The sequence below is a fragment of the Lagopus leucura genome, unplaced genomic scaffold, assembly GCF_019238085.1.
Source record: "Lagopus leucura isolate 7727_CA_CO unplaced genomic scaffold, USGS_WTPT01 Super-Scaffold_100026, whole genome shotgun sequence".
Classification (NCBI taxonomy): Eukaryota; Metazoa; Chordata; class Aves; order Galliformes; family Phasianidae; genus Lagopus; species Lagopus leucura.
This window is the reverse complement of record NW_024962277.1, coordinates 8,107,303-8,129,364: the sequence shown is the minus strand read 5'-3', so window position 1 is coordinate 8,129,364 and position 22,062 is coordinate 8,107,303. Positions and strand designations below refer to the sequence as shown.

Genomic DNA, 22,062 nt, shown 5'->3' with positions numbered 1-22,062 from the left:
TCTTAGAACCCACAGGTTCTTCCAGCTTGTTTCCACCTCACTCCAATACCTCAGCATGTTCTCCTACAGCTCTGTTCCACAGCTGCCACCTGTTTGGCTGCCAAATGACGGAGCTAGAAGTATGCCAGGGCTTAGTCAACACGTCTGCTTCATCTTGCCATCTGGCTGCTTGCTCCAAGAACAAGAATCTACAACTGTTTTTTCCCCTGCTGAAGGACCTATTTGGAGCACTTTCTACTACCCAGTTCTTTTTTCACTGATTTTAAAAACTACATATATATTTGCTTTTACCTTATGTTAAATTTGGTTATAACTGGTGATGAAGTCAAAAGTTACTGACCTGATGAAATAACTGACAAACCCGAGAGATAAAACTTCCTTTCCATAGGAAATCAAGAAGTGAAAGTTTGGCTATTGTAATTATAATGAAAGCTCCCAAAGTTTCACATTGGCAAGCAAAGCAAATGGTAGAAATTCCTGAACCAGCATTCCCAAAAGCAAGACAGATGCCCAAGACTGGAGCATATACGCAGGCTTTACCCACTCACATGCCTTCACTGAAAGTGTTGACACAGCAGTTAAATCCAGGAGGTTATGCTTATGAAATCCAACACAACTTCACTATTACAAAATCTTGAAACATTTAACAATTTCCAAAAGGAATTATGTGTGTTCTATGAAGCAATTTCAGCTGTCTCTCTGCAGCTACCAGCATTAAGCTATGTACCATACCTCTTCAACTGCAGTTGGCCATTCACTAGCATTACAACATTTCTTCACAAGTTTAACTTAAACCTAGGTAGTGAAATCATTCAAGCCTAAGATTCTAGCTAACATTTTGATATTTACTCCTGAAAGCACTAAAGTAGTTGGATTGGCTCGGTGGAATCAGTTGAAGCAACTTCAAATTTTCATTAAAATATTGCCTAGTAAAGCTGAACAAATCCAAGATGTTTCAACCTAACAAGTTTGAGTTATGTCAATTTGTTCTCTGTTCTCAGACTTTACAGATATTTTCCTATTTCGCTCTGATTAGAAAAAAAACAAGAACTATTTCACTCATATTTTCTTAAATGACTAATTAGTAAGAAGTAGAAAATGAGTAACATAAGCATTAGTTTTCAATGAAGGTCATGGAAAAGATGAAAATTCAAATGAAAATATTAAGAATATCCCCAATCATCACTGCTCATTACTTTGCAGCCTCAAGAGAAAACTTCTGGTTAAACTATTGCACTGCTGATCCAGAAAAACAAACATCCACCACAGCAGGCAGAAGAAACATTAATGTTTTCCATTCTATTTTAATTTCATGCAAATATAATGATAAAGTCAGAATCTGAAGCCTGTGTTTTGGAGGTTTTTCTTTCCTCCTTTTGTATGTTGAGAACTGAAGATTGTCTCATTTTTTTTCCTTCTTTCTGGGAAGACGGGAGGTTTGAGAACAAAGCTGCTAATAGGAAACATGCGGAAAAGCCCTGGAGTAAATGAAAATCTGACTCAAACTCCAGATGCCACGTATCACATACCAGTGTCCAAAATTATCTGCTGAGATACGCGTAAGAATTACTGTGCATACCCAGTGGATCACCTGAAATGGAGGACAGCACGAGGCACAAGCAGAAAGGCTTTCTGATGTTTAAGTGATTTCCAAAAGAAATCAATACTTTGAAACAAGAAGCGAGGATGTTTCTGAAAGCTTTCCTTAGCCATCAGAGACTTAGCTCAACAGAACACGCTGCCAGCAGACAGACTTCTTGCAGTTCTTCACATAAAATATGAACAGTTCTACTCAACAATGCAATACTGGATTTAACCATTATGTTGCAATGACTGAAGAGGGAATAGCATGCAACCAGGTTTGTCTTTCCACACTTTTTCTGTTTAAAATCACAGTCAGGAAAAATTTGAAGACTACAATATCCCTGGAAGAATAGCACTGTGGATACAGTTTTGATGAGAATCCCACACATTTCCATACAGGAAAGTCTTGCTATAACTATGTCCCTGCTATATGTCCCTGTACATGAGTGCACAGCTAAGAAGCCAGGACGTGTTAGGCTAACTGCATACATACAGATCACCTATGCAGCTTGTGCAGCACATCTCATAAGCCAGATTCATTACTCATTTATTACTCAGCACCTTCACAAAGTATGGTGTCAAGGGGAGAAATGCTGAAACAAATAAGTTCTCTTCACAGTTACACTTGGATTATCTGTTAAATCATCACAGTCCCTCATTAAATTCTGAAGACAGCAGGAAAATAAAACTCTAATTGACTGCTTGCCAAAAGATATGAAATCCCCTGAGGTGCAGAGAAAGCAAGTGACCAGCACAAGCAAGAACTTGCCTCTTAACTGTTCAGCCTGTGTTATTTTCATGCTACAAGTGCTTTTCAAATATGAAGACCAAAGTAAACACTTTCCTTCCAGAAACACTCTTCATAGAACAGCTTAACTCCCTTCCTTCCTCTTTGTGGAAAAGGAAAGTGGCCTGCCATTATGAAATACACTGCTCTGCCTTCATTTGTATCCCACTTAGGGCCACAAAGAACATTCAGACATCACACTAGCCTTTTTCTTACAGCTCTGTTCAAACCTTATCTTCTTTCTATTCTACAGGATGAAACAAGGGTCAGTAACAGGACTAACCTTTCATCATGAAGATTGAAGAAATCATTTACCTATTAACCTGACCAAGAGATGCTCAGATTCAAGCAGCAGTACAATAACCAACTATGCTTCCATTATTCTTGCAGAAATGTCTGCTCACTTCTCCAGCAGAAATGCTGTAATGCAGTGTTATTACTTGCTCAAAGAGTTTCATAGCCAGAAATCAGTACTTCCACAGAATTCCTCTAATTTTCCAATAACAGAATTTTCATTCATATTTTGCGTTACTGTATACAATTTCCATTTAGATGTTAACCTCCTATATATGCTTTCAAACATTCTTATTACCTCAAATGCCAAATCTGATTCTGTGAAGAACTTTACTGTTTATAAGACAACATAGAAAAGGAAAGATAAACAATGTTCAGAGATACAGAATTGTTAAGTACATGCCAGCACAGTGTAATACTCTGCCCTCGAGCTCAGAAAATGCATAATACTATTCTCTAAGAAGAGACAGCAGAATCTTCTCATAATACCAAAAATTCAGAGATAAAAGACTTAGAATACTTGTAGAAGCTACGCTGCATGCAGACATCTACCTCTACTGGTAAAGCTAATAGCTTTATGTCACACTTGACAAACTATGTTTCTATACTGGGGCCTGTAGGACTGGCACACTCTGAACCGAAGACAAAATCTACTGTGATGCCATACAGAAGGAAACGTGCCTCCAACCTCCATCAACCACTATCACTGCCAGAGTTCATAAAGTGTTCTCTTAAACATGGTAAGAGATTCCTTATTCATCAAATAACCATCAAGATTAGCTATAAGCAGCTACATATACAATAGAGCAATAAACTTATCAGAATATAAAACAGAATAAGCTAGTAGAAGGTTAATAGGCCACTGTTTTTCCTTGAAACCACTGTCAAGGTAGAATCTGTAGGAAATAATGCAATTAGTACTGTAATTATTGTGTATTTTGTCTCTGCTGAAAACTAATTCTCGATGATAAAGCCTTCCAGGAACAATCAGTATTCCTGTTCAGAGCTCAATAAAGTGCATTCAGAATGAATGCGAAATCACAACATTTCAGAAAAGTAGAAACCAAGCCTGATTTTGAAAGTCTTCAGCATTCTGCATTCTTCTTACTGCTTCTACCCAAAGGAAGAAAAAAACTCATTATTCCTTATTAAAAGCTTGTATGATTTAAGATAAAGCAATTAAAACAATGCATACTAAAAAAAAAGTTTCTTACCACACTACCTAAAAATCGTTTAGATGTTTTCCACATGCACTTTCCTTCAAAGCATACATACATGAAGAGATCTTTAATTACTGCTGCTATCAGGACCGTCTTGCTGCAGTAGTAGCTGTATATTATAGACGTGTATTGCTGCTTCTTGCGCTTTGTGCTGAGAACAGAAAGGGTAACACATGTCTCATGTTAACAGTTCCCTCCCAAAGGCAGAGTGCATAGGAACCTGAGAAGATGAGAATATGTGATTATGGAAAATACATCTGTAAGAAGTGCAATTGCTTCATAGATTAACTGTTCTCTCCTTCCAAAGAGTGCCCTTCACTTACACACTCCATAGGGTCAGTCCATTATCTAGTTCACTCACTGGCAGTTCTAAACAATTAGACAACTCACATCCCTGATTGCTTTCACAGTATGCAGATTTGTAAGTTCCAACAACAAGCCTAGTGCTTGGCAAAGGTGTGATGGGAGTTTTGGACAGCTGTCATATGGAGATGTAGAGCACTGAGATTCTTAAATGCAGCTACCCCATGGGCTCGGTTCTGATGATGTTCAATCTAACCCCTCAATCAAAGCGCTGGCCTCATGCCATCACCAGACTAAAACTCAGCTAAAATTTATTAAGAGAAAAAGCATTATGAATATTTATATTTTGGCTATTTTCATGTATCATATCTATTCCTGAACAGCGATAGGGAAAGGCAACAGTCAGGTGCTGGGAGCATAACAGTAACAAGAACACTCATTTGATTTCCATGGAAGATCAGTAACTAATGCCTAAATCACCTCATCCTCCCTAATGAAATGGTGGCTACCATGAATATTTCTTTGGAACAGGTAAAGGAATGAGTTGGTTTTTTTTTCAAGCAGCTGACTGTAAGAATATTGAACTGTACTGAAATCCTCACCAGAAGTAGCCAGTAGTCTTTCTTTCAAGAATCTTAGAACAGCTAATGATAGAAGAAACAGAAAGCTTCCCACCACAGACTGATGGGATGAAGCAATTATGAGACACTGCCTCAGCTCTACCAAGAAGAGGCCATTTCTCACAAATTACTCAGGCAAAGTAGAATAACTTCAGGTTGATTAGTCGCCATAAATAAAATAACAAATGTACTTTCACATCTGGTAGAATACAGCTGTATGGAAAAGTATCTTCCTTTAACAGAGTTAAATAAAGAAAATCCAGAAAAACAGAGCATTAACTGGTTGGAAGGAAGAGTACAGAGATCATATTTTTCCTTATAAGTGGAGATGCCAGGGACACGCACAGATGAATGACAACATGTAATAATACTCAGTGTTTCTATGGAAGTTTCCAAGTCACAGTTTCTGGCTGCAGAGAAAATGTTCTGCAGACACAACTCACTGCTTGTCACATTCTTCTATTCTTTCCTGCAACTTTGCTGTCAGCCACTACTGAAATCTGGATACAGGTCTAGGTATACTGAGTTTCATCCAATGCAAGACTCTGTTCTGTCATGGCATGCTCATATACTAGCATTACAAGCTCTTGTGCTACACAAGTAGATTTATTCAACAGTCATTGTAAAAACAATGATTTTGTCATTGAACAAACTCTAAATAACAGAGTAAAGAGAAAGCATCTTCCATCATAAGTACATTAGGGAAATTGCTGTCAGTGCAAAACATTTTCTTACGCGTGATCATCCAGGAATTGCTTGGCAGATAACCTTGAAAACTACCCCTTGTCTTTGTCATGAAGTCTCTACAGAAAAAAAGCTGGTTTTTGAAAGCTATCTACATATGATTTGCAGACTGAAGACAACCATGGGAACAATCTGAAGTTGCAGGTATATTTCGGGTACCTTACAAAAATGCATTAAACCTGCAGCTAGAAGTGAACAAACACTAATAAAAAAGATTGATGTAAATTAAGATATCAGGAAAAGTATGAAAATGTGACCGTTGTACCCATAAAGCTTAATATCTTTATTGATTGATTTGGATGAGGGGATTGAGTGCACCCTCAGCAAGTCTGCAGATGACACCAACTTGGGAGGAAGTGGTAGGAAGGAATATTTTTAATATTGTAAACTCTTTATTGTCTGTATTGATTGTTTGACTACTTGCTATTGTAGCAACAGAAACTTCATGAGGACTAACTCAATGCCCCTGGTATAGAAAAGAAAACCCACCTACGAAAGTAACACATGCTCTTCCTGCAACAGACTGAAAGAGTCAATATGTGCAATATCTCCAGTCTAGTAAATCTCCGGAATTATTTTTGAGTTGTACCTTTTCCTATATTGAACTGTTCTTGGTCAACACATCCTTCATAGGAGCTCCAAGAAAGCAGAACGATTTGTGTAAAACAGACTGCATAAGTCAAGGGCTGCAGAGCTTTCATCATGTAATACCACCTACAAAATGGGAAATAGGTAGAGATCACACTGTAAGGGCCACGTGAGGGGCAGCCATGGCCTCACATATTGAACAGCTTTCCTCTCGGTAGATTGAGCATCATCTCAGCTCTGCAAGATTGTTTATACGATTCAGTTTTCTGCAACCTTTTCTGCAACCTTTAAAAATGCATATTTGCACAGGGACATCACCAGTGCTTGGCTTTCCACCAAACAGCAGGAAGTTTTTAGGAGCTGTTATTACCTGGTACTCTGGGCAGGCTCTGGCTGGACTGAAGGCCCTGCAAAATTGAGCAATTCAGTATCTGATTTTCTAATTAGCTGAGAGCTCTGTGCTTCAGTACCCACATTTTCCAGCCAGCTCTTGCAGAGGATAAATAGAGGATAAATAGATTCTGCAACAATCTGACAATCTGTTACTATTGTTAATAGCAAGCACAAACAAGAAGTGCCTTTGCAGGTCACATACAACAGTCACACGGGCTGCTAGTGGTCTGCTGACAGCATTTGTGACTAACAAATTAAGACCCAGGAATTATGATGCAAAGAGTTTTATATCTGTATTTTCTTTCTGTGCCTACAATCTGACTTAGAAGTGCAGCCCAATGTGGATAATTCATGCCTGAGGTTGTTTCTTTCTTCAGAAACCCACAGGCTTTATGGGAACCAAATTACAGCATTCAGATTTCCTCATTATATTTAATCATGTATCCTCTTTTCTTCAGTACAGACACTGAAAGCAACAAATCAACGTCGTCAGTTCTTACCTTCTTATAGATTTTCTTCAATTTGCCAAGTAAAGATTTTGGACTCACAAATCACACCGCTGTGCTGTCAGTGGTTATATTCTCTGCCTACTCTGGAAGTATTTTGCCTCCATACTTCAAATAGACAGTTTTTAAGTTCATGCTTATTCAAGAAGCTAAGCACTTAAAATCACTAAATATTAGAACAGTCTTCTCTGTAACGCCTTCAGTTCAGACCCAAAGTTGAAAGCAATAACAATTCTCATTGATTGAATGAGTTAATAACAAATTCAAAACTTCAGACATGTTATTTTAAAAAGTTCGAGTGAACTTAAAAGGTTTGTCACAGCCTTCGAAACAAGATGTCTTGTGGGCATGATGTTAAATTTAATCCTCTCATTATCCTCCTTGTAAGGAAACTCCTACCACAATTCAGACCAAAGCTAGAAGATGATCCAACCACACAGATTTGACCAAGATGACAAAGTAGAACTTGTTTACATTCAAGACAGCTCATGCAACAAAAAAAAGAAATGAGTCTTAATACGTCCCATGGCTGGCCCTGCATCATCTTCTGCAACTATATATGCTGTAAAGGAAGAGCTTTGCTACAGTTCTCAGATGGACAGGCTCTTTTCCTCTGTCATCATGGATTTTTAAATGCATGGTGAGATTTCAAGTCTTCTAATAACTAACAAGGATTCAGGACGCAATCATAAGTAGAAAACTACACAAAACTATCAGGTATGAAATTTAAATTTGGTTAAATTTTATTTTTAGAGAAAATAGCTTTAATTCTTGCATGTGCCTTATTTTGAACTGTTTATATAACAGATCTTCCAAAACTGTGCATTATATCCTTTGACTTCCACTTTAAAAAGCAAATCAATATAAAACCAACTAATTTGGTAGCAGTCAGTAACACTTCACTGGCTGGTGTTATAAATTCAAATGTCTTTCTCTGGTTCATCATTAGGAATATATTCTAATTACTTAAAAAAAAACTAACAGTAACTTGTTGTTTGATATTACTTAGGTTTAATTATACCATGGTAGTGACTTAACTGTTTACAGTACAGTTCATAAGGCACTATTTAGGTTTAATTTCACTCTTTCAACCTTTGCCATTCTGTATTCTGCATATAAATACATGATTGCTGTAATTTTAATTCCATGTTGCCTGCTCCTACAACTTTATTGTTGCTCCTGACTTCTGATGCTTTTGTTTATATTCCAAATAAAACCATGCGTAATTTTGGTTCCTTAATAATTTCCAGTCCACAATGCTACAGAAAAAAGCTTGGAAAGGTCAAATAGATCAACCTCAGGAAGCTCAAAGCCAAAATAGAATTTACTATTGTGTTATTTTCTTTTCTCGATGAAGAATTTTCCTTGTCAATAGGTTTAGAAATAATGCAACTCTTTTACCAATCCAGAACTATAATAAACTGCTTCCCTAGAGCTTTCTGATGAATCACACAACTAACCCAGAACATCTCTACTTCAACAATAAACTCACCCCCTCCTTTGCTCCATTTCTGCATATATATCCTAAGTACTGTAATCCAGCAAAATAACACAATGATATCTTTTCTTTTTTATCCCCTTGTAAAGCTGGGGAAAATATTTCCATTCATACCACAAAACTGGTTTACATCTCTCATGTCATTCCTGGCCGTTTCATACAAAAGCTCATACTCTTTGTACACAAGCTACCACAAACATGCTGGAAACTTACTATGAATTTTAAAACACTACATATTGAAACCGTATAGCCTGAGCGTTTGCTTCCTGCAGAACAGGAAATACAGACAGTGAAGTGAAAAAAAAACCAGCACACATTTGAAGATATTCATCAGGACCCTTTCTATAGCACATGCTTTCCCTCAGCTTTCACAAGGTCAGGATTTTGGCCACTTGGTTGCTGCTTTTTCTTTTTTTGCTGTACTGTTTCTTAACCTCCTCCTCCCTCCAAAGAACAAACAAAAAGAACGAACTCTTTGGGTAACGGATTGAGTGTAACAGAAACCACAAAATGAACTCATGACCTCTGAAATATTTTTGAAGTCTTACACTTGTTTTTGTTTTTTTAATGAACCGATAACACTGAAGAAGTACTTTAAATTTTTTTAAAAGTGATTTTAACAGAATGAATCTCCCTGCAGACTTGTGACACTGCACCAACAATAGCTGATGATGTGGCACAATACTTTTTTTTTTTGCTGGCAAATCAGAAGAGGGACTAAAGCTATTATTTTACTTTGCCTTCCCACAAGGCTCCTCACCACAAAATATGGTTTAGGGACATCTTTTGTTCCTCCAGCTGTGTTAGGCTATTGCTCAGATGATTTCATCAGCACGCTAAGCTGCTCCCTTCCACAACTTGAGCTTCCCAGACTTCCAAGGAGTAACTCCTATTGGTAAGCAGGAATAAAAAGAACCAGTTGTGTTATCTTTGCAGTGAGGAGTAACTCATGCATCTTATGTAAGTACTTGATTTCAGCTGGTACACTGCTTACAATACTGTTACTAAGCTCTTAGTTTTGGAGTTTTTTCTTTTTTTTTCATTATTTTTTTTTAAACAGATGTAGAGAATCATGCCTCTATGATTTTCTGTTTTCCTTCAAGTCTCTACGTACACAGTTCTCATACTGTGTGCATCTGATCTGCTCCCCTCATTACCAAGCGTCAGCTGACACCGTTCTTTGTTTTAAAGATAATAGGTTCTTAAAAATACTTCATGAAGAAGCATTAGTTTCTCAGTGCTTTGAGACATGAACTTCAAGTTTAAGGACAGTAGCCATCCTACCAAATACGCACTCAGCTTCAGCTAAGGTATAAGCAGCCCTCAGAATATAAGCTCCTCCCATTCTTAATGGCCATTATGTACCACCATTGCATCTGCAGTGATTACAGTTCTTCCCTTTACCCTGTCTACATGCCTAGTGAATTGTGCGAAGGCCTAATTAACCTCTATCCTCAAACTATATGGGATTTAGCAGGGTGGTTTCTCCTGGTTTCTAATGCACTACGAATAGAAAAAATGATTAATCACAAATGTTGTGAGAAGCAGAAGTGCTGAAAGAACCAGAAGACAAAGCTAAAGTTCTGGGCAGAACTAGGAGCCAGAAGAGAGAGGAACGAAACAAAGAACATGAAGTAATGTTGAGAAACAGATTTTGTCAGAATCTGCTCCAGAGAATAAAATCAAGACACAATAGAGACAGGACTTCTATGGGCAGACACCAGGAGCTCCGACTTGCAGTTAGAAATAAGGTAAAAAGCTATTCTTCTAACATACACTGCCTGAAATCTCTAAGGCAATTAATTCCTCTTGAAGCACATTACTGCTTCCTGAACTCAGCAACTGTCCACTCAGTTTGTCTTCATAGTGCATTAATACAATGCAGGTAGTGGCAGATTGGCCTTTGTGGAGATGCTGCAGCTATTTACCTACCTCAGCTCAGATATCTGACAATACTGTAGGGATACGGACACCCAGCTTTGCTGAGGACCTAAACACAGCTTTTCTTAGGACTCCCTTTCTCCTTAAATTCATAGAATATGTCATGCAATGGGAATCAGCCAGCAATACGAGGCACATGAAATTAGTGTTTCTAAGTCCCATCTCCTTCGTTACTCTTTGATTGTGCCTGGTAAAATAAGATAAACTACTAAGAACAACCAAGAAAAAGAGTTCTATGATTAAGAAACCTGAATAGCATCTTAAGAAAACTGAGATTATTTGCTTTTCTCTGCATCATAGTTCCCACCTATACCGAGCGAGTCTCAAGATCTCCAGCAATACCTGTGCTTTGATCAGCAGTGTTATGTTTTGACTCACTTACTGTCCAACTCGTACAGCTTGACACGATTCACAACTCCAACTCTGCCATATAAAAGGGTTCCTCTGACCACACAGAGTACTCTAAAATGTTAGGCTGGCTTTGCGCATCTCAAATTTGACAGGCAAAATTGATTGCAAGTAATCATCTTTCACAATATCACTATTTCACCTCAGAAGGTGATTATGAAGGTAAATTAGGTATGTCTGGAAAGGTCTTACAATTGCTGAAGCATAGGAATTCTACAAAGAAAACTGCTTATCAGTGAAGATTTCACACAGTAACTGAAATCAAATACAATGATGGGAATTAAAAATCATTATTATTGCATGGTGGTGAGACAGCCATGTTTTGCAGAAAATAGAAAAATATGACAGAACTCCACAGAACACACAACCACCAATACAGTGCCAACTTTTATCTATTTTTACGTTAAATAGGATCTGACAAGGATTCTATCTGCACCCATCCAAAATGGATCCGTTAGGCTGGTGCTTAACCCACTATACTGGAAAGAATGCAACAACTACAATGTCTAACAACCCAGATTGCACAGGACTTCATACACACAGTTCTTTTGCAACTTGTCTGTAACATATTAAGGTGAGAAAGGAATGAAGACATTCCCATTCCCATTTCCCTGCTATTTCTCTCAGCTCTTACGGTACACTGCAGTATCAGGGACAGCACAGGTAGAAAGCTCTTCATAATCAGAATTCAGACAGAAAAAGTTCAGTTTACTTCAAGGCCAGTTGCTTATGGCTGTTTCTTGAAAGATCCAAAGTAGAAAATGTTTTTGCTAGTAGTATTGTTGACAGGGCTCTGAAAAAAAATGTGTCATTCTGCTTATTTACAGTAGTTTTATACTGCTTCTCCTTGACACTGAGAGATTCATATGTGATTTCACTTATGACTACCTGGGCATCTTATTTTCTTTCTCATCAACAGGGTAGAAGTACCAATTCAAATATGGGGATTCTGAGCCAACTATCAATCATTTACCTCCTTTGGACCACCGCTGCATTTTGCCAATATGAAGACTACGATTTTGGGGACGAATATGATGAGCCAGATCATCAACATCCATATTATTTTAACTCTAATCCAGGCGCACAAGCTGAGGTTCCCCACTTCCCTTTTCCAGTCGAGTGTGCCAGAGAATGCTTTTGTCCGCCAGAATTTCCGCTATCTATGTACTGTGACCATCGTAAGCTTAAAACAATACCAAACATCCCTGCTCACGTCCAACAACTCTATCTGCAAAACAACGATATTGAAGCTGTACCTGCAGGACCATTCACTAACGTTACCATTTTAAGAGAAATTAATCTGAGCTTCAACAAAATTAAGTCTCATATGATTGATCGTGGTGTTTTTGCCAAATTGTCAAACTTAGTGCAGCTTCACTTACAGCACAATGAATTAGATGAATTTCCATTCCCACTTCCCAGCTCTCTGGAGAGACTCCTCCTTGGCTTCAATACGATTTCCCAGTTACCTGGAATTGCACTGGACGGATTACCAAACATCACCATGCTTGACCTCTGCAATAATTTTCTTGACGATTCAGTACTCAAAGGAAATCACTTTTCAGTCATGAGCAACTTAATGCAGCTGAATTTATGCAACAACAAATTACAGACCATGCCTCCCAGCCTGCCGTCGTCACTTATGTATCTCTCTCTAGAAAATAACTCCATTTCTTATATTCCAGAAAACTATTTCAGCAAACTCCCCAAAATCATTGCCCTAAGAATGTCTCACAATAACCTGCAGAACGTTCCACGCAACACCTTCATTAATCTACCAAACCTTTTAGAACTTAACCTTGGACATAACAAATTGAAACAAGTATTCTATATTCCAAGAAGTCTGCAGCATTTGTATATTGAAGACAATGACATTGAAAGTACGTCGATAGCTCTTCACTCTTGAAAAGCAGAAAAATGTAGAAATGGAATTTGGAGTTGGTTGTAAGGAGCAGAGGGTGGGATGAGCTTTTACTTTACCACCTAATCCCTTAGCCTGAATCAAAAACTATCAGAAACACTTATTTGTCACTGATTAGGAAGATCTGTCACCTGTCAGCTGATGGGTTGTGTAAAATCCAAGCTTACAATCTAGGAGTCATCCAAATTTGCATGTTGTTCAAGAAGTATTATGATACCCCTCTTTGCAGACATACAAGATTGAGCTGTTAATGTTCTGAACCAACCAGTTAACGAGGCATTGACCCAAAGTTCATACACAACATATCTCTCATGCTATGCAGCTTGTAACTTACAGCACAGGAAAGGTACGGCTCCGTCTTCTTCAAGATGGAATGTAAACACATCCTCGGCTAGCTGAGAATAAACAAAGGCAACCTAGAAAGGATTTTATTTTCCTATTTTCCCATGATTTCCAAGTGGATGTTTTGTAAATATTCCACAATTTTTTTCATTTAACTCCTAAAATCACTTTGAAACTTTCTTCTGATGAAACAACTGAAAAATCACGTAAGAATTGAAAAACTATATGAAAAATATTCAATTCATATAAAATAGTAATTAAGATTGTAGTTGCAGCCACACGATACGTATACATTTTACCCACAATCTTATGTTTTCCAAATTCTAGAACTGTTATAATTGTCATGTATGAAACTGGTTTAAAACAGAGGAAAGGCTGCTATAATGTGATGCATCACAAGTATTTTCCATTTTAAATTCCAAAATTCATTTCAATTATGAAATACTTCTTAAATATAACCTTATCTTCTGAATTTTAATTAATATTTTTCTCTCTTACAGTGATAAATGTTACTTTGATGTGTCCATCCATTGATCCAATGAACACCAACCAGCTAACCTATCTACGGGTGGACCAAAATAAGCTAACAGCTCCAATAAGCACATATGCCTTCTTTTGCTTCCCTCATATTAGAACCATTTACTATGGAGAACAAAACAGAAATGGCAACAAGTCCACACAAATCAGAACAGCAGTGTTCCGACGACTTTTAACACCCGAAGAATACGATGAAATAGAAGATGATCATGAAACACACGATCAAGAGACTGAGGAAGAGCATGAAGCAGAAAACTATTTTTTTCCTCACTTTTGGTGAAATAATCATTGTTAATGAGTACATACAGAAATTCTTCCTTACTTGTGGAGTATTCGTGCCCATTTTAGAACAGTTAAATATTTTGGGATCTTTAAGCTATGATCTATAATGTGGAGATAGAATTTTAGTGTACATAAATATGCCATTAGCAATGCAGAAAAAAAATTTTAATACTAACAGCAAGAATACTCATGTCAATATTTGGTGGCAGTATGATATGTATCCAGTATTGATGATGGACTTACTTGTGCGTTGGCAGCATTAAGCAGTAGAAAATTGACCTTCCATGTTCTGAAGTGATTCAACTTGCTAAAAGTTTATAGCACAGATGATGTAATGCTCAACAGGAATATGTGAATATGTGGACAACATCAAAAATCTGTCCAGCTAGATGTTCAACTACTGAAAGAAGTAAGAAAACAGTAGAAAATAGACATACAAGAGAAAAACATGAGAGCAAGATCACAAAAGATCGCAATGTTGTTGCACATCTTCCTCAAATGTTGATTCATTCAATATCTAATTGAAAAGGAAAGTCAAACTTTCAAGTTTCAGATCTTAATATAATGTTTGTGCCAAGATGTATTCTTTACTTCTCAACCTGTGCTTCAGCTATCACAAGTCTTTCAAAAATATTTTAGTTGATTAGACATGAAGGCAATGAATGACTTTTCAAAGGTTTTAATGGTGTGCATTAACACAACTCTGAACCATTAGACTAAAGTACAGGTAAGACAGAAGTACTGTTTTATTTTAGAAGGCATTTTAAATTTAATGCTTTAATTAGAACTGCACATCAGCTAGAGCAGGCACAGATAGTGGCACTCCAGGCTTCATTAACAATTTAGACTACCCTTCAGCATAACTAATACCAATAAGCTGCACCCCATGCTTCAAAGTTGAGCAAAAATTGCTTCAAGTAATCCAAAGAAAAGTAGCATACATTGTCTGAGCTATGGAAAGCTTTTTGTTATGTCTTATACCTGAAGAGATTCAAGTTACTACAAGGTAAGAACACAGAGCACATAAGCCCTTTAGTTTAATTAAATTCTTCATTTTTTCAGCACTTCACTGAAGAGCACAAGTGCAATAAGCCATACATCAAGCTACCACATTTATATTATAGTTTAAGTTTAGGGAAACTAGAAGAGTGCAATATAGAAATAGACAAGCAAATGTGTACCAGAATTTCTAAAAAGTTCTAGCTTTCTTATAGCAACAGTTACTTTTTGAAGTCCTTCTTAGTATATTTTGTTTTCTAATGCAACAAATAATACGCTAACAAACTGAAAAACCTTAATCATGCGTCTGTATTTATAAACTGAAATTAAGCCCTCATAAGCACATGAATATAACCATGTCCTTAAGAACAAATTCTTTGAAAAATCTATGCATACGAAATGTATAGGATCATAGGCGATTTGGAGACTTATGTGAACTACCTCCATCTTCTTTCTTTCCTCTGCACCCACATTTTTTTCTTTTCACATGTGCAGTGACCATGAAGATACGGTACGCATTTGTACACATCTAGCTTCAGCTTTGCAGAATGCATCTTCCTTTGTTAAAAAAAAATCAATTAACATTTATCAACCTCAAGAACCCCCTGGCTTCACGTACAAACAGAAATATATTCATTATATTTAAATACTCTTCAAAAACGTAATGGACATCACATACACAAATTCAAATATAAGCACCCGTAACTTTTATAGTTTTATTAACATAAAACGCAGTATGTTAACTGCAGATCTTCACCTCTTTCAGCTTTTAAGTGAAGAATACACAATCAAAATTAAGACACTTTTTTGAAGGCTTCTTCAGCCTTAAAAAGAACACTATTCAGTTACAGTAGTGTGTATATATATACACACACACACACATATAAGATCAGAAACTGTCTGCTTAGCTTTATTTTTTTAAAGTTGCATTAAAGTCAAACTTTTAATAATTAGCTGCCACAGACTAAGAGGTAATAGCACAGATTAAAGCAAATAAAAGAGACAGCTTAAGAATAGTCAGTTCTCATTATGGAGGGAGTCCATGGGTAGGAGTTCAGCAAAAGGCCTGTGCCTAGGTTTACTCTATTTAATATACTTGCAAAAAAATAAACAAACTGGACTGATCAGTGAGATGACGACAAAATGCTAAGAACTAGTGAAGAATTACCAGCTTCCAGGATGCTAAGAAAGCAAGCAAATTCAACGTTATTAAATGTAAAGTGATATCCGTGGAAAAGATACCACTAGTTCCATGTGGAAACTAAAAATTCATGATCTGACTCCCATTGCTCAGGAGCAAGACTTGAAAGTAACAACAGACGGTACCACATCAACAGCAGCTCCTGTGCTGGACACCATTCTGCTGTTCACATAGACATTAAGAGCACTGTAGAGTTCCGCCCCCTTGAGCTACCTGGGTGCTTGCTCTGTTATTTATTTTCTGGATATTACACAGGCCTTTTCAAAAGAAAACAGATTCTTAAACTAAGAACTAAATAAGTATCAAAAAGTCCGATTGTTTGTTTACAGAAATACAGCAAATACAGAAACAGAGCCTGATCTGGCCTCTAGTACTGCATCCACATGAGCAATTAAGGTGAAGCACTAGGAGTGGATTTGCACACAAAATACTTGTAATGAGGCCACGAAACCCACCTTCAGTTTTTGACGGAAAGGATGTTTATTCCAACTAGCACTAGCAACTAATTAAATCCATTAGCAGTACAAGCCATCAGGTACATCCCCAAGTACTCACATCTTCTGGATTGTCACATCCAAAAGAACCAAGTTCAAGTAGTTCTAAGAGATCTGTGATACGAATCAAAATACAGTGACTTGGCCTTACCAGGAGATTCACTTCAAAAAAGCGCTCCTGATCCTAATGAAAATACCAGCAGAAACACAACCAGAAAACACAGTAACTGATAAACATGGAACTCCATTTCTGCTTTCAACTTTGGCCTAACTATTCAGAAGAACTGTGTTCTCCATGTCTTATCTACGGAAACAAGGGTGGAACTTTCTTGTAATCTAAGCTCAGTGCCATTCACAATCCACGGTAATTAGCAAGGCTTTATTAGAGCACTGCTAGTGCTAAGTACCTATAATTACCTATAAAAAAACCTGTTTAAGATTCTGATAGCTATGTAAGCCTACAGAGAAAATCTCATGGATTTCTGGAAAAATTCAGTTACAACTAAGCTTTTGACTATAAAACCAAAGCTCTCAGAACTACACGACTGACAAACTGATTTTTCCACTGTCTGTACTGTATGATACAAGTATAACGAAAAAAGCAAAAATAAAGTAACAATAGTTTCAACCCCACTGTCCACGTTCCTTTCCTTCATCTCAGAACAGCAGGAACTTATTTTACCTTTTTCTGTTCTTGATTGCTGGGCTTTAATACTGATGAAGATTACTTTTTGAGATATTTACTTCAGTATTATGATAATAAATTAGATGGATTAGGACAGAAACTCCCTTTAGGGACAACAGATGGTTTACATTTCAAGCTTTCTTCTTTGACTTCTTATAACATATTCCATTTCCACTCCTATAGCATGAACCAATTTCCTTCTGCTTCCCAACTTGATCACTGCAAGCAATAAACATAGGAATTTCCTATATGAAATAAAAGATACACTATTTTTTAAACAAAAATATTATGTACCGAAAGAAATGTTAAGGATTTCATAATCATTCTCATATTACAGGTGTATAAACTTTCCAGAATTAACCAATCAATGCATAACCAATAAAGTCATAAAACTTAACAAATACACAGAATTATCATATGATGCTCTAAGTTTTATCCCAAATTTACATTACTAACAATCTAGACCTTTAAAAGAAAATCAAATCACTTGATCTTGTAATTCATGTCATAAATTTAATATCAACAGGAAAAAAAACAACTAACCTTCCTCTATTAAAATGCACAAGAGCACAAAACAGACAAATACGATGACTAACCATAAGTACAGTGCATAAAGGAGATGCTATGAATAATGTAAGGAGCACACGACAGGAATATCAAACTGAAGTGCTTATAAGGCCGGCGAGCCTTGGAGTCTCATCTCATGTCTCCATAGACGTACAGCAATGGCTCTAAAGCAGTGATACTGTTATTAAAAAGTCACCTCCGTTTGGTTAGTAATTCCAAGCCATTTTAACAAATTGAAGCAGGCTGGCTTTTAATTTGGGATTTAAGTGATGGTAAGTATGTAAAAGTTCAAGAGAACTTATCTTCAGAACAGGGTGCTGAGTGAATAGCAGACTGTAGCATTACTCCACTTACCATTTGTATTTGTAATTATTTGATTCCTAATTACAACTGTGCATTTTCTTTTTTTTAAGATGTACTTTATTCATTTAGAACTCAGTAACCGATACAAGGAGTCTCTTTCTTTTCCAGAAGCGCAAAGAATAAATGCAATGTCTTCAGCTTTAAAAAATTCTGATTGTAAATCAGAAACATATGGAAGGATGCTCATACAATCACTAGGTCATTTTCCAGCTGTCTGTTCTGCAGCTGGTTGCTCCAACCATGACCTTAGCTTATTCTAAATAACTGAGCCTTGGAAACAGTCGTAACTTTTCATAAGAACAGCAAAATGCATAAATACCTTATCTCCAGTTCTTCAGTCATTCTGGATCTCAAGTATTGTAAGCCTTCTTTTTAGATAAGATGGCTGTTTATCTTAGATCCAATACCATTTCCAAAACCTCCCCCACCCCCAAGGATGCTGAATTGGAACATACTTTGCTTAACACGTTGTGTACAACAATTCTTACATAGTATCAACTTGAATCTGATTTTTGTGAGTGGCTCAAGAAGAAATCAGGAGGTTACTTCCCCCTTTTTGGATACTCTGGCTTTTTGTTCCCAGAATGAATGTAATGCCCATGCTTATGCTGGTTTGCATTGCCTTACAATTAATTGTACACTCCTTACATTGTGTGATTTCCAGTGCTCATAAGAAAGCTAAGCAATAAATCATAATTCATTCTTCTAAGCACATTTAAAACCAATAAAAATTTGAAAGTTATAGAACTTGCCAACATTGTCCTTTAGAGACCATGACACATGATGAAGGCCAAGGTCTTTAAGCAGCTGTAAAAACGCATCTTCTCTTAAACACAGAGTTAATTTGAGTGCTTAAACATGCATTCAGTTTTGCTTCATTTCATAAGGAATATCTTGACATCAACTCTACGATACTCTTCCTACAGCCCCCTCTATTAACCCATGCACCTCTGAGAGATAAGGTCCCTTTCCTGTTTCCATCTTCATTTTTCCCTCCTCCCCTCTGCCTCCCATCACAGTCTGGTATCTACACAGACAGTGCTAGGCCCTGCTGAGGCAACCTGGAGAAATCATTCATAACCAGAAGCCTCAAAGGAACAAAGACTTTCTCCTCTGGAAGCCCAGCTCTGCTTGGCTCAGTCCCTGTGGAGGGTTACCAGCAACAAGACAATTCTCTGCCTCACAGAGAATTACCAGCAACCAGTCCTCACTTTCATCTCAATGAAGGAGGATAGCAAAGCTTTTTTGTAATATTTTTGTACTAAGCTACTAAGGATTAAATGAAAAATACTAAACTTTTGCTTAAACCCACAGAAAATGGAGAGAACTGCCCTACCATTGCAACTGGCATCATTCTCTCTGCCAACATATATTGGATGAGAACTGCTCATTTTGCAGTATGCCCTTTAATATTTTGGTTTTTTTTTTTTAAGGGAAGTTTAATTTATTTTTTATCTGCCTTCAGGGAAGGGCAAGAGCAGAAGTAAACAAGGCAGCCTGGAGCTCTGAACAGGTCTTAAGATACGATGACATTCCAAGCACAAGATAAATAGATTGAGCTGAAAATCAGCCAGTTCAAAGGATCCACAAAACCCATCCTCCTTTCTGCCTGCAAAACAAATATCTATTTCAGTTAAATAACTCTGGGTTATTTTCAGCTTTGTTTTTCACTTTACCTGCTTTTGACACTAAACTCTCCTAAATACTAGATTTCTTTCCAGACGGTGAAGAAAATATAATCAGAAACGCCTATGGTTTGGAGTGGCTACCTTAACTTTCTCCTTCCTCTCCCGTAACTTTCCAGTGCCTCCCACCCAAACTCACCCAATGTCTCTTTCCCTGATTTCCCCATGACATACCTCCTAGGACAGTCTGTGAAAATGAGATACAAGAGGTAAAAAGGAGGAAAAAGGGATAAATAAGGTACACCTGACAAACCAGAAAGTGCATCTTAAACACTTTTCAAGGCCCTCTTGAAACACTGGAGCTCAATTTTTATTTTTATTTTTTTTTAAACAGAGCTTGTTTAGCTTTTCAGAAATGAAATTACACTTTAAGCATATAAATCTTAGTAACTGAATACTGGGATACCTGTGTGTAACACTTAAGTGCTAAAATTGTTTAAAGAGCATTCTCTGCTTGCCATGGTGAATACTTCCTACTAGCTTCCCTATTGCCAATGCATATGAGCCACAATCTTTATTTCAGATGATTTGGGCATTTCAAGTCATTCTGAGCAAGAAGTCTGTTTCTGGAAGAAGCAGTACAGTTCTTCCTTGTTTGTCTCCATCTGAGCCATCCCCTTCTTTGTGCTGAACATTGTTACATAAATTCAGATGAAAAAACCTTCTATTTATCTGAAATTACTTGCTGACAGCACATTTCTCCTGGTACAAGGGATGACAGACAAATCACGGCATTAGACTACTACTTTATTTGGCACTACCTGTTTTAAGTGATGGTAAAACTACACAGTCAGATGAAGTCTTAATGTGGATGTTCAGCAGGGTGAGGAAAGGCAGCAGGTGGCTGGAAAGAATCACAGAATTGTAGGGGTTGGAAGGGACCTCCAGAGATCATCGAGTCCAACCCCCTGCCAAAGCAGCTCCCTACAGCAGGTCGCACAGGTGGGCATCCAGGCAGGTCTTGAACATCTCCAGAGAAGGAGACTCCACCACCCCCCTGGGCAGCCTGTTCCAGCGCTCCTTGCTGAAGGAGATCAGCTACAAAGCAGACATGCCATCATTGCTCCCGAAAAGCGCACACGGTCACGACAGACGGTAAGAGGACGTTGACAAGCTGCAAATCTTTTTGCCCTTTCTGTAGGAAGTCCACCTTTTCTGTCAGTGTCCTCTCAACTGAAAGTTCCTGCAATTCTGCTGTGGAAAACATGTTAATATCTTCGCCACAAAACACTAGAAACAATTTTTTGTTCCATCTCAGCAGCAGCCAGTATGATTCGGAATCCAATTGCCACCATTACTGAGATTCTTCCCTTTGTATTTTAGTTATACACTTACAGCAAAACCATTATCCTAGAGAAAATTGCAAGTCCTATCTGTAACAAACACTGCTTGCATTTACACGTTCACCAACATCTGGTTTCTAAACAAGACAGGACTTGCACAAAAATCTAAATATGTCCACTGCTTATCTCCAACATTATTCTGGTTGTCAGCGCTATCTTATTAAAAAGCCCAAAAAGATGAGAGAGAAAAATTGATCCGAATATATTCTCAACAGGTTTTATTGCCACATACTTTATAAAGATAAAAAAAATTCGACTGTAAACTTTCAAGTGTTCATCTGGCTCCCATTTATAGTGATTGCCAAAAGTACATAATAAGAAAAAGGATGGGGGAGGAAGAAACACACTGGAAATCTAGAAAACTGAAGCTTCCAGTTCATATGAAAATTCTACACCTGGGCAATATTTGCTAAGTAACTTATAACTGAAATAGAACGTAAAACATGTATTACAAAACCCAACTTCTAAATAAATTGTGGAACAACTCATCCAATAAAGCATTGAGATGAGAATTACTTGGCTGAAAAAAAAAAAATCACACTTAAGCCCCACCCACCGAATTCTAAAAACTATTCTTGGCTTCCAGAATTCTTCAGACTGAAAAGTTTTTATTTCTTGCATAGGTGAAACTTCTGTAAACACAAACAAGTTGTAGTGAAACATTTAACCACTCATAGAAATGTGACTAATGCAGTGTATGTATGCTTTGGCTCTACCTCTGTCTCAGTCAGCAAGCAGCTGCTTTGTTTCTCAGCTA

General features: G+C 37.3%; 2 protein-coding genes across 3 annotated transcripts in view; one reads left to right on the top strand and one right to left on the bottom strand.

The window, feature by feature from the left end:
- The window catches only part of LOC122184844 (centromere protein P), a 119,168-nt gene that overhangs the window by 70,220 nt on the left and 26,886 nt on the right, over positions 1-22,062 (bottom strand). The gene's annotated exons all lie outside the window — the stretch shown is intronic.
- OMD (osteomodulin) lies at positions 11,827-13,979 on the top strand. Its single transcript, XM_042880089.1, has 2 exons — positions 11,827-12,766; positions 13,650-13,979. Exons 1-2 carry the CDS (start codon positions 11,827-11,829, stop codon positions 13,964-13,966), a joined length of 1,257 nt encoding a protein of 418 aa, XP_042736023.1. The 3' UTR covers positions 13,967-13,979.

What these genes read in the sequence shown, in the direction of transcription:
- OMD (XM_042880089.1), top strand. Translation starts at nt 11,827, where the DNA reads ATGGGGATTCTGAGCCAACTATCAATCATTTACCTCCTTTGGACCACC. An exon ending in TGAAGACAATGACATTGAAA is followed by an intron (nt 12,767 to 13,649) that starts GTACGTCGATAG and finishes TCTCTCTTACAG; the next exon opens with TGATAAATGTTACTTTGATG.